This window comes from Monomorium pharaonis, chromosome 2, assembly GCF_013373865.1.
Source record: "Monomorium pharaonis isolate MP-MQ-018 chromosome 2, ASM1337386v2, whole genome shotgun sequence".
In the NCBI taxonomy this organism is placed as follows: domain Eukaryota; kingdom Metazoa; phylum Arthropoda; class Insecta; order Hymenoptera; family Formicidae; genus Monomorium; species Monomorium pharaonis.
The window spans coordinates 5,549,923-5,563,480 of NC_050468.1; the positions used below are offsets into that span (position 1 = coordinate 5,549,923).

The 13,558-nt window shown below is 28.1% G+C and overlaps 1 protein-coding gene across 1 annotated transcript; it reads left to right on the top strand.

The window, feature by feature from the left end:
- Window positions 1–84: 84 nt before the first annotated feature.
- Window positions 85–11,460, top strand: LOC105834169 (G-protein coupled receptor Mth). The gene is made up of 10 exons (XM_012676452.3): window positions 85–3,175; window positions 3,858–4,268; window positions 5,421–5,771; window positions 6,138–6,432; window positions 7,143–7,380; window positions 8,253–8,473; window positions 8,549–8,627; window positions 9,040–9,218; window positions 9,720–9,898; window positions 10,326–11,460. Exons 2-9 carry the CDS (start codon window positions 4,005–4,007, stop codon window positions 9,890–9,892), a joined length of 1,800 nt encoding a protein of 599 aa, XP_012531906.1. The 5' UTR covers window positions 85–3,175; window positions 3,858–4,004; the 3' UTR covers window positions 9,893–9,898; window positions 10,326–11,460.
- Window positions 11,461–13,558: the final 2,098 nt, after the last annotated feature.

Here is a 13,558-nt window from a genome sequence, read left to right on the forward strand (position 1 = left end):
TTGCGTAAAACATAGTTTTTTAGAATAAAAAAAATGTTGTAAGCTCATTCTCGAGCGCAAGACAATTTCGTCGCGTACTCGCGACATTGATGTGCGAAAGTATCTCCCCAAAATTAAACTGTCGGTACTCGAAGCACAGAACAACAGTTAAGCGCTAGGCATGAGTGAGTTTGCCATTTTTATGTTAAATTCGACGAAATCTTGAAGTCTTTACTTTGCAAAATGCTTAAATAATATAAAGTAATTTTATCCTTATATGAATTGATTACTTTTTTTATGGCCAGTCTGATGATATATATAATCAATGTTTTTAAATCGTTGAATATAAGACATCAAAATGCAAAAGTGGTTCTAAAATGTGCAGGATCTTTTTACATACAGTAGAGTTCTTGTAAAATCCTGTAATTTTTACATTCTTTCACAAAAATATATACTTTCGTAGATATTAATGTCGTGTCGTTATAATGGACAGAACATTTATTTATTAGATAGCTCACGTAGCATTTAAATGTATTTAACTGTATTTACAAGGAGAACTCGCCAAATAAGAAACACAAATCAGAATTAAACTTTAATACTACATTCTGTGGAGTAACAATTTTTTCGTCATTAAGAAATTAAGATAACGGATTGAGCAGCGATTCTTGGTTCAGCTAATGGTTCGACATTACATAAATTGTAGATTGTTGTTGAGATATTGACCCGGTTCGAATTACCGAAAACCAATTAATTAGATAAAAGCTAATATGAGGTCAAAAAATATAATTCCGTGAAAGATGGAAGGATTATTATTGTTCAATTTTGGATACTCGATTAATCGAAAAATTTGTTGTCATGCATTAGATAGATAAGAGTAATTAAATTTCCATTCCAACCAAAAATTTGAACGCACACAATATCCATATATTAGAACGAAAGAGCAAACAGATGGATTTGAAACCCCGATAAAAAAATCCTTACGGAAAAAAACACTTTAAAAAACACCGAAAATAATTCTCGACTTAAGTGTTATTTCGGACACTTAACTTTAATGTAACCCTCAACTCGAGAATTAATTTCATTATTATCATTTTCAATTTGAGTTAATATGAATTACTCTTAACCCTTTAAAGCCGGGATGGATACTTATTTTTTATTCTTATCCTCAACGCAGTATCTCAAGATCAAAAACTAATTTTAAAAATACAATATGGCGATTTGCCTGGTTCCATCGCGTAACTTTAATTCATAGAAATTCGAAGTTTCTTTAAAACTAATGTGTAAAAACAGACTATCTATTTTGTACCAAGTGTAAAGAATATTATTGCAAAGAATGCTTTTCCCATATTCATTTGAACTGAATAGTTTTTGAGTATTTTGATTTAAAAATTTCGATATTTGTAAAAAATAAAAACTAAAAAAATTTTTTAAACAACAAATATTACAATAAAAAAATAAACGAAAAAGAGGCTCTCTTAAGTGAGAGCCGGACAACGACAAATTTTGCTACTTATCTTTTGTCTACTAAGAAATGTGATTTTTCAACACTCGATCAGATCTACAATGCTCAACTGTAGAATTGGTTGAATTCAATGTTTATTTAATTTATTCTTCTGGAATTAGAACGCCCATTTTATAATTGTATTTGATATGCTTGTAAAGCGAGTGTGCGTGCGCGTGTGTGTAAATATTACACAATCACCAGTAGTCTGTTTTTACACATTAGTTTTGGAGAAACTTCGAATTTCTATGAATAAAGTTACGTGATGGAACCAGGTGAGTCGCCATATTGGATTTTTATTTTTTTATTAGTCACACATGGTCTAAAAATGCATAATCTGACGCTTAGATATGCAAAAAATCAGTTTAGTAAATATTTGAAAACATTCTTACTGTTTTATAATGCTATGAAGAAAATTTTCACCTTTTAGCAGCCATTTTAGAGCCGCCATCTTAAAATTTCGATAAACTAAAATTACTATCTTAAAGTTCAGACATTTTTGACGCGATATTTTTACTTCTTAGAGCTTCTCTGAAGGGCTATCCATCATATTGCTCATATCTTTTTTGGATTAAATTTTTGATTAATTTACGCTACGGCATTTGAAAGAGCGACTCAAAGACATAAGAAATGACCCTAGCAAAATTTTTAAAATTAGTTTTTGATCTTGAGATACTACGTTGAAGATAATGGAAAAAAAGTGTCCATCCCGGCGTTAAAGTGTTAAGTAAAAGTAACATTCATATTAACTCTCAAGTTGAAAATAAAAATAAACTGAATACATAGTTTAATGAATAAATTACAATTAACACTTTACAGTCTATGAATCTACACTCTGATATAAAATATTAATTTAAGATATTTCTTAATACATAATCACAATGAATATACTATCGGTGATTTTTGTTAACTTGTTAAATTTTTGTTAAATTGTTCGTTGTTTATTCTGACCATTACTTTCGATCATTGCTTTTTACTATTTGGTGGAAGGGAGAGCAATCCTGATAATTAGCTTTTCCTAGAAAAAGTCATGCGATATCAACGCTTGCTTTCATTTCATGCAAATCGTTATTCGTTTATTTAATTAAAATTATAATTAGTAGGTGGGGTATTGGCACTCGAAGTATCAGCCATTCCTGCGAAGTGCGATCTTATTCAATTTTTGATAGAATTCTTATCGAGTTTTTATTGAATGTTTTTTAAGTCGCCAATGTTTACCGTTGGCTGATGTCCATGTCGCTAATTGTTATCAAAATATTACGGGTCTTCTCAGAAAATAATTATGATAAAACATCCACGATCGCCTTCGTCTCGTGACGTCATCTCCCCTCATCATCGAAAGTTCTCCCGCTCACCTTGGGTTAGAACCAGGTCTGTAATATTGCTTCTCTCATTTGAAGTTTTCGCGCTAATCTGTTCGGTTGTGTCGATAAGCACGTATAAATGGTTTCAAGTCCAACTGCGTGTTTACGTTCTCGCGGGAAACGAATGCGGAAGATAGTTACATTAATAACAATGTAGCATGGAACATACTGTAAATCGATCGATTGAGCGATTACTACTATTTACTTAATTATTTACAAAGACAACACGATAATTCGTTTAAGCATACAAATGAAGAAGTGCCGCAGACGATCCATCGTTTAACTCCGAAAAAGATAAAATAATTGGTGTGTGAATTAGGGAAAGAACTAGGTGAGCAAGATTGAAATTTTTCAATTAAACATCAAGAACAAATAAGTAACTTGGTAAATTAATTGCCTGTTTTTACTATACGATATGCTAATTTTCTGCAGATAATAAACAAAATAAATGTTTTTTAATATAAAAGAGAGGAAGATATATATAAAGATTCGATTTATAAAAACGTTACAATTTATAAATATTTAAAAAATGTGATCTTTTTAATTATAAAAGAATATTGAAGATCTTGATTTTAAAAATTAAAAAATTACGTATTACATAATTGTATTTTGATATCGAATATTGTATAATTTTAAATTATGATGATATAAATTAGATAAATTACATTTGAAATGAAATACAATTTTATGAGATTGAATTAATTAGATTTGGAATGAAATAAAATATACACACTGAGAAAAAAAGTAATTGATTCAACAAAATTTTTTTGTTACGGACTGTGAACAAAAGATATACTCAGTACAACAATATATGGTATTGCAGTATAAATACATAGTTCAATCAACATTGTACTTGCCTTAACAGCGAATATTATTATATTAAGTATATCTTTTGTTAGCAGCCCGCAACAAAACGTTTTGTTGAATCAATTACTTTTTTTCTCAGTGCAGAGAAAAAACGGACGCGAGTATATATGCAGTAAGAAACTAATTGTTTTTAATGTAATTGCAAGGTTTTAAAATGTAACTGCAAGGTATCTGAAGTAATAATCGGAAAGTAGCAGTTTGAAACATAACATGGAGTGATGTCCAGAAAAAGAAGAATAATAGAGAGAGAGTGTTTGTATTGAATAAACGATTAGTTACAGTTTTACGCTACTATGTCTACAACAAGGTTCGTTTTGCTCAGTCTGGTATTATACTGGACAAGAGCATCGTCACACTTGACGAAATGTTGCCCATCAGGAGAGATATTCTTAGAAAATTCCACCTTAAAGTGCGTTTCAGTACCAAGAATCGCGATACAGCTTTATGCTCCTGAATGGAACATCACTACAAATTTTCCAAGAATCCCTCAATGCGACGGATCCGAGAATCTTATGACAACGCTACTCGAAGATCTCGATTTCAACAATTCCTTAGAGGTAAATTGTGATTTTATTTATTTTTAATTAAGAGAACGATTGACGAAAAAAAAAAATACCTTCAATAAAGATGTAGAAAGAGAAACGTATTTTTAATAAAATGTATTATAATAAAAATTTTTGAGATAAGACTTAATATAAAACGGACACACAATACAATAAAGTAACATTTATTACTTGTTTATATTTTGCCTTGTTTTTCTCTATTTTATTTTTAAAATTATTATTATATTTTAATTTCAATTTAAGTGTTGTATTTTTCATCACAAAATAAAATATTTTACACTTAAGTAATATTTTTCTTTCATCTTAATTACATTACAAATCCTTTCCGTTTTGTTATTAATTTACAATTTTTTGATCAACCATTTTTTCATTATTCTTTTTTTTTCCAACATCCAATTTTCTTTTATATCCTTGAGCAAAAATATAATAAAAATTATAACATAAATAAATTTAAAAACGACAAAATAAATAAAAAGAATCTTGTCTCCATTTCAATAGAATCTAGAGCTAGAGGTATTCTTTTGAAAAAAATAAATGAATGTATTTAGCCACAATAAAAATAAAGAATACATTTTTATATCGTTTGATACAGATGAAGTATCCGTAGTGCCACATCTGATAGAATTTTGATTTTCTGTATTTTTTGTAACGCATGTGGTCATAGAAGTTAAAATACTGTTTCTATTAATGTACCTTTCCCTCCTCCCCTTCTATAATACAAAATGTACTAATATATCGATAATAACTATACGCCACATGGCGTATCGAGACACAGAGATTTTTTTATACAAAAGAATATTTTGATTTTTCTAAAATAGGAGAAGCTTAAATAAAAAAAGATTATTTAACATTTAGTTCTCTTAAAAGCACCATAGGAAAATGACTAAGTTATTTTTTAATTCATATATCCAATTGCACTGTTTAGAAAAAAAAAACATTCTTCCACACTTGAGAGTTCTTTCGATTGTATTTTTATGAATTATTATATCGACGCATGATATAAGAGTATACTGTTCCAATTATACAGTACAATTGATGACAAACAATATTTAATGACAGTTATATAAAACTATATTTAAATTATAATGTTGTTAAAAACGAGTAAATCTTATTTGTCTATCTAATTTAATAAACTGTTAATTGTAGATACCAGGTTGCGTCGAAATACTTCACAAGCAAATAACGAAAGAGAGTATCGTAATAGTCGTTTATTGTCGATCAAATAAAGATCGACAAAAGACGGTAATTAACGCATCCTTTCCACAACTCCTACACATCAGAAAATGTTGTCCTCACGATACAGTATTCGACAGTCACACAAAGGCTTGTGTGACCCGATTGAGGAAATCGGAAAGTTTTGGAATATTTTTGCTAAAAAGATCGGTTGATGCGGAAGTTGTAGTGAAAGCTACCGAAGGTCCACCCACGTGCAAAGGACCAATCGTCGATTACAAAATTGAAGAAAACGATATCTTTCTACGGAATAATACATATTCGGTGAGAAAGCCAAAATAAACTTTTAACAAGGATGATTTCCTTTTTACTGTTGTATATCCACCAACTATTATCTCAAGAATTTAACTTTAACTTTAACTTTAAGAATGTATTCTTTCAAGTATGAGGAACAAAAAGTTTGTGCACTGAATTGTTTTGCAACATGACAACACAACAGACTTCCATGGTAGTTTTGACATTTAAGAGGAAGCCTCATGAGTCATCGATGTAATTAATAGGATATCCGATCATTATTCTCTGGAAATTTATCTCAGTGCATCTTCTTTTCTCTATAATCAATTGTTATCTTTAGATTGCGTTGATGTAAACTAAAACAACATTAAATGTATCAATCAAATAACTTAACAGGTGATGATTCCAGTGTTCAATAATAGTATTATCATCAAAAAGGAACCGGTAATCAAGAATAACATTTGTCTCGAGATGACGCCAAATTTTACATCTGATCGAATATTAATAGCCCGTGTCTGCAAAGAACCAGAATTTTGCGATATAAATCCTTGCATCAGAAAATGCTGTCCCGACAATAAATTTCTTTACACCAATGGATGCGATAAACTCGTTATATCGGACAAACCTACGGAATTTTACAAAACTTTTGTCATGAATCAAACAAATTTGTTCACTTTTGACATAACTGAAGGTATATTTAAACGCCCTTATTGGTTTTTAAGAAAAAATTATCTTTTTATTCTTATTTTACTATTATTTTATTTCTGTCCTGATAGAAAAATTTTATTAAAATTTTACTGTAATTTCATCCCAAATAATTTTTTAACAAAAATAATAAAAAGTCCCTAAAATTAAATTAAAATTTTTTTTACAAATTTATTCAAAAATTTGTTTTTGGTACTTTGCCAGTAAAAAAGATTTATGTTGTTAAATATTTTTATTGAATTTTAATCATTTTTTCTCCGTTTCTATTTATATTTTTTTCTACGCTCTCTTTCTCTCTCTCGTTTCTCCCCCCCCCCCTCTTTCTCTCTCTCCCACTAGAATAGTAATATCATAATATTAAATTAACTTAATAAAATTAATGCTTATAAACATATCTATAATATAACATCTAGGAAATCAATCTGTATAATATACAAAGTAACATGCAACATTGTTTTAAATTCTATTAAATTTCATTAAAATTATGATAAAATTTGGCTAAAATTTGATTAAAAATTATTTTAAAAACCAGAAAAATTTTTAATTTTAATAAATTTTTCGGCCAAATTTTTTTTATTCAAAATATATGTTATTATTATTAAAATTTATTGATAATTAGTAACAATTACAACAAGTTATCGATAGTGGTAATATAAACAAAAAAAAAAACATATTTCCCTTTAATATTTCGCTTAGAATATGGTGTTCTGATCGAGTATCCATTTGATTGTAAATATCCATCACTCATCGATCTAACAAAAAAAGGACAAGGTCAGTGGATGCTGACAACAAAAGGACACGTTTTAGTTGATAATATTGTATATGACAAGTACTGTATGGATATCTTCCACAACAAATCGGAATTCGGTAGCTTTCAATACAGCTTTTCTTTGTTAAATTGTATGGAACGAGAAACAGAGGTATATTCAATGAGGTAACTAATAAATTAATATTAATATTATTTTCTTTTTCAAACTATCATATATGTGTATTAATCGACCACTGTAATATATAATAACCACTTGTGTATCTAGTTCTATTTTGTATCTTGATAGATATGATCAAGCAGAGAGAGTGTTGATCCAACAGAGAAAGTCGTCAATATACATATATACCGACATAGGTCTTTTATTTAAAGCAACTTCTTATTTGTCAGAAATTAAAGATTGCACTTTATTAATATTGATAGAAACATTTGGCCTGTTCTTTTTAGCTGCACTGCTGCACTGGTGCAATAAGTTAAAATGAAAAAAAAAAAAAAAATATATTTGTCTCACTTTAATTTGTTGCACCAGTGCATCAGTGCAGCTAAAAAGAACAGGCCAATTATCTATTTAACTAATTAAAGAAATAAAAATCCATAATTCATATATATTTAGAGTTTTTTTCTATATAAAATTTGCTGAAAATAAATTTTTCAAATGCGAAAAAAATTTACATAATTCTCTTTTACAAATTGCATAGTTTAAATAATATTCAGTATATTATTAACAATAATATTAGATCGTTTTAATATTAGATGTTTTTATACCTAAAACGTTTATTTATTTTTCTTTCTTATTTTTCTCATAATGCAGTTTTAAACAAAAAGTCGGGGTGTACGTAGCGCAAACTGGTAGCTATATCTGTTGATAAGACAGGCTACAATATAATATAAATTAGAATAGAATAAAAGACATAGCATTAAGAGATCTATATTTATTAAATTTACTAACTAAAGTTTACCAATCTAATCTAATTTTTATATATTGCCCCGCTACACATACTGCGAAATAATGTAAAATGCAAAATATATTTCTCTCGCAGCACTGACAGGTTGTTTCCCGCATGGATATTCAACTATCTTTGTCTATTGATGACATTATTAATGTATGCATGCTGGCCAAGTCTGCAGAATTTTCACGGAAAAATGTTCATGTGCTATCTAATCAACCGCCTGCTGATCTCTGTAGTCGCTTATATCAGCACTTGGTTCACGCCCGGTGACCCTGCTAATAAACAAATTTTGACAACGTGTAAAGCTTTAGGTTTGTATGTGAACGCGTCTTAGACAATATTTTTATACGGAATGTCTTTAAGGAAACGAAAAAATGTCTTTCTAGGTTACATAAAGTATTTTTTTGTTCTATCGACATTTTTTTGGCTTAACATCATGTGCTTTGACATATGGTGGACTTTTGGGTAAGTCATATACAAGTTTATCGTTGGATTAAGTAAGATAATCGAGAATTAGATAAATGAGGTGGCACAATAATTTTTTCGGGTAGAAAATCAATAATAATCCTTTTTTGACTGCTGAATGACTTAAACAGTCTATATTAATAATTTTATAAAAGTTATTATTGCACAAAATTGTATTTTCTTATTTATCTTGATTATATCGATAGTATTTGAATCGCCTATTTTGAAATTCAAAATGGACCATATTGGCCTAACCATTTCAAAAAAGCCAAACGATATTATAAAGTTTATATCAAAACCTACATTTTGAACTTTGGTAGAACATTTTGTGAAAAAAATTGTTCTGGGAGAAGGAAAATGTTTTAGTTGACAAAAAATATAGAAAAATGTTAAGAGTTTTTCTTTTCTGCAGAGCTGTACGTGAAAATGCAATTATAAAACGCAAGCATATAAAAAGAATTCTGTTATATTGTTTATATGCATGGGGCATGTCTTTTTTGCTTTCAATTCTCGTTATTGTTGCCAATAATACGGATATCTTGCCAGATTATCTACAGCCCAATATTTGTAGCATATTTTGTTGGTTTACAGGTGAGTCATTCACAAACAACAATTATTGTCAGAAATAATGTAATGTAAATTTATCAATGCTAATTTCGAGTTTGCTTCTTGTAAAGATACATAACTTCTTGTAATGACCCAGATGGCCAAAGCTATTAAAAATAATGCAAATGTATATTACATATTATAGTGATCAAAAAACTACTTTTTTAAAGAAAGATAAACAGACATCAAGTACACATGTAGTGTGTATAAAAAGTTATTCGGCAGAAAATGTTACTTTAGAAAAATTTTTAATGATCTTTATAATATGGTTCAAAGCAAAGCTAAAGACTCACAGAAACCTAGATTAATAAAAACAATGAAATGAAATAATTAAACATAAATCCGAAGAAAAAACAATATTTTCATATTGATGTTCCAATTTTTTTTTTATAAGCATATAGGCATAGCATGACAAATTTTAATTCAATATTTTGATTCAATATTTTAATTTAAATTCAAAGAAAATATTTTAATCAAATGTTATAGAAGAACAAGATTCGTACAGTGAATTAATTTTTTTCTTTATACCGATGGTGATTCTTTTAATATCCAACGTGGTGTTCATCACTCTCACATCGATGTCTTGTAACAAGATGGAAGCTGAGTTTAAAAGATTAAATCCTTATGGATTCTGGAAGCACACGATTTTGTTTCAATAGGGAGAGGTGAGTGCTTTTTTGTTAAGCATATCGATTTTCTTTTAGTTTTCGACAGTAACTGTAAACAAAAGAAGATACTTTGGCAATAAACTTATAGTTAGTGTACATTTATTAGAACATCTTAAATGTATACTATACGTATAGTTCATACCTTGGTTTATACTGTATAAAAATATATTATATTATATTATACGGTATAAAAATCGTTTATGCATATACCTATTCCAATTCTAAACTATTCATATGTATATTATATACATATATCTACATATTTATATTAACAAGTGTTTATTGGATACATATTAGAACAGAATATCTATCAAATTTGAAAGTTGCTTTACCTACAATCACTATCCAATACCATTAAGTATCATTTATTTTACGTAAAATTTTATTTTAGAAAAGGGATTGTATTTATATTATTTTTCCATAGATTCGTCATGAACATCAAACTGTTAATTTTTCTAGAAATATTTTGGATCTTTGATGCAGTGAGGATCTATTTACTTAAATATTTAGATGAGAAGCACTGGACAGTGCAAATATTTGACTACATTAATGTTGTCTACACGTATCTTGAAGGTATTCTGATATTCATTTTCTTTGTCTTGAAGAAACGCGTGTATCAAGAGCTTCGCCAACGATTGGGATTATAAGACATCAAGTAGAAACCTTGATGTGCAACGTGACTTTTCACAATGCACATATGTTAAAAAAAAAAGTATAATATCATGACTATGGCTCAATTGATTGCACTGAGGAAACAGTGCTATTTTTTTTCAATTGAACGTCAAAATTAAGTCACATATTAGTTTCTTTTGTCGTTAATAAGACGTTAGAAAATAATGTCTCATGTAACATATTGATGTAACATATCGACATCATTTTCTTAACTTAGGACGTCTAATTGGTCATTTTATGGCCAAAATTTATTGTCATTTTGTTACTTAGTTGTTATATAGACTATAAATGAATTAATCTTAATAAATGGACTTGTTGAGATTTTATTTATTCGCCTGCTGCATGTGATTGTGAAAACAAATTTTACATTTCCGCAAGAATTTTTTTTAATATTAAAAAATTAAAAAACTATTTTTTTATAAAGAGTAATTTTTTTTGCATATGTTTCACTTTAATAATTGTCTTGACTATGTTAAAATTACAAATCTTTTTCGAATACCATTTAGTTATTTCTCGAAAGGTTCAACAAATACTCGGAAATTTTTTCGATTCCTAATACGTCATAATTTACGCATGAGAATCGCAAAAACACGCTTCATAACCCATAGTGCATAAACTTAATGTTCATGAAGTATTGCACGCGAGGGTTACATGAAACTTTGATCATTTATTAATTCAGTAAATACTTTGCTACATAGAAAAAAAAGTAATTGATCAAATAAAATGTCTTGTTACGGGCTACCAACAAAAGATATACTTAATACAATATTAATATAATATTTGCTATTAATGCAAGTACAACGGTCTTGATTGAATTACGATGTTGATATCGCAATAGCACACGGAGAGAATTTTCTCTTAAAAATTACCCTGAAAATCGTGGTAATTGTGAGACAACGTAAACCTTGAAGAATTTTAGTATACTTTTAACAAAATTTACTAAAATTTATTAAAATGTACTAAAATTATAATAAAATTTGGCAAAGTTTTAGTAAATTTTGTTAGAAGTAAAGTAAAATTTACAAAATTTTAGAAAATTTTATTAAAATTTTAGAAAATTTTTCTAAAAGTATAGTAAATTTTTTCAAGGTTTACGTTGCTTCACAATTACCACGATGTTCAAGGTAATTTTTAAGAGAAAATTTTCTCTGTGCATATATTATTATATTGAGTATATTTTTTTGTTGTCAACCCGCAACGAGACATTTTGTTGAATCAATTACTTTTTCTCTTAGTGTAAAAAAACAATTTTTTTACTCTTGATTTTAAAAGATAGTAGAAAATAGTAGAGAATCAAAATCTACTAAGAAGTGTTAAAGATGGTCTTAAGTAAAATAACTGAGAACATTGTAAACGAGAAATCTTATAATGGTACTTATAAATCAGCGATTGTTTATAATGTGGGAGACTATGTTATGATTACGATGTGGATACCGCAGCTGTTGGGGATAAAAAACTAATTTCGAGGTACAAGGGATCATAAATTACACACAAAGTCTTAGGTCATTAATTGTTTACGTTGTATGAACAATTCCCAGATTTCAAAATACGCAGATGCCTTATGATATATCCGCTGATCGCATAAACATTAGTCTAGGTAGCATGTACTCGTTTAAAAAAACGATTTATAAGCGTTTATTCCGAACATTTTATAATCAAGGTTTATAATCAAGGTCTAGAAATGTTTCTCATAAATTAAAATGTCTGTTAAAAAAGCGTTAAATGAAACGTTTCTTTTCTGGTATATATACATTAAAAAAATTGTTATAGAGAACTGTATTATATGGATGAAGAAAATTCTAAAAATAACGTTTTTATATTATAAATAACATTTTTTCCACAAAGTAGAGGAAAGAAAGATAAGATTGTAATCTTAAGATTTACTAATATTTCTTAATTTCGGTAAAGACATAAGAATGTTGCTCATATTTTTTTTAAATTTTCTAACCAGTTATCATGTGTAAACATTGAATAACTATACATTAAAATTTTTTATTGTTTTTGTTTAAAGACGTTAATTTGTTATTGTGTCCTTATGTGCAAGTACTATAACTTTCATTGCGTTTATTTACTTATTTCATTAAAATGTTACAATTTTTAATTTTACAATGTAAAAAAAAATATTTTAGCACATTATTGTGTGTACATGTTTGTACTTGTAATTTTATTTAGAAAATAAAAGTATAATTAATATTCCTTGGATAAACACTAAAAAATTATATACATATAAATGTGCTTATAAATAGCTTGTAATGCTCGAATTATTTTTTCTTTAATCCGCAAAGTGGTAGTAATCATTTGTAAAAATCATGTGATGTTACGTCGAAATTGGAGCAATTCTCATTTCGTTCCTCTACGGTGATCTGTCTGATTGTGTCGCATCGAGAAGCGCAAGCGCAAGCGAGAAGTGTAAGCTGATAGTTTCATCCCGCGTTCACGTTCTTGCGCAAAGTGATACGAATACGAATTTTGAAAAATAATCACATGACATATCGACAGATTGCAATATAAAATCAATTAGTTGAGCGTGTCCTTGATTATATACAAAGACAACACGATAATTCCATCAGCACACTAATAAAGAAGTTCTTAGACAACACATTATTTAATTTTAAGGAAGACAAAATGACTAGTAAATAAGAAAAAAGCTGGGTGAGCAAGACTGCAATTTTTTAATCAAGCGCCAATAAGTGATTTGATTAACTATTAATTAATTGTTTGTCTTTACACTGCAACTAAATTAAATATATTCTTATCTACAAATTTTCTATGGATAAACAAAATTAATGAATTTAAGAAGATATATATATGTATATACATAAAAGTATTCGATTTTTATTAAAAAAACATTATAGTTTATAAATATAAAAATATACGATAATCAAAGATATAAGATAATACTCTATTCATTAAGTTTCCTTATCTCTTTCACGTTTCATTTCATAAATTTTATTACTTGCAGGCTGAAACAAAATAAGTATTTCA

Bases quoted from the DNA above. Each gene is read 5' to 3' on its own strand.
- LOC105834169 (XM_012676452.3), top strand. From the start codon at position 4,005: ATGTCTACAACAAGGTTCGTTTTGCTCAGTCTGGTATTATACTGGACA. The intron at 4,269-5,420 runs GTAAATTGTGAT...TGTTAATTGTAG, and splicing joins ATTTCAACAATTCCTTAGAG to ATACCAGGTTGCGTCGAAAT. The intron at 7,381-8,252 runs GTAACTAATAAA...TTTCTCTCGCAG, and splicing joins ACAGAGGTATATTCAATGAG to CACTGACAGGTTGTTTCCCG.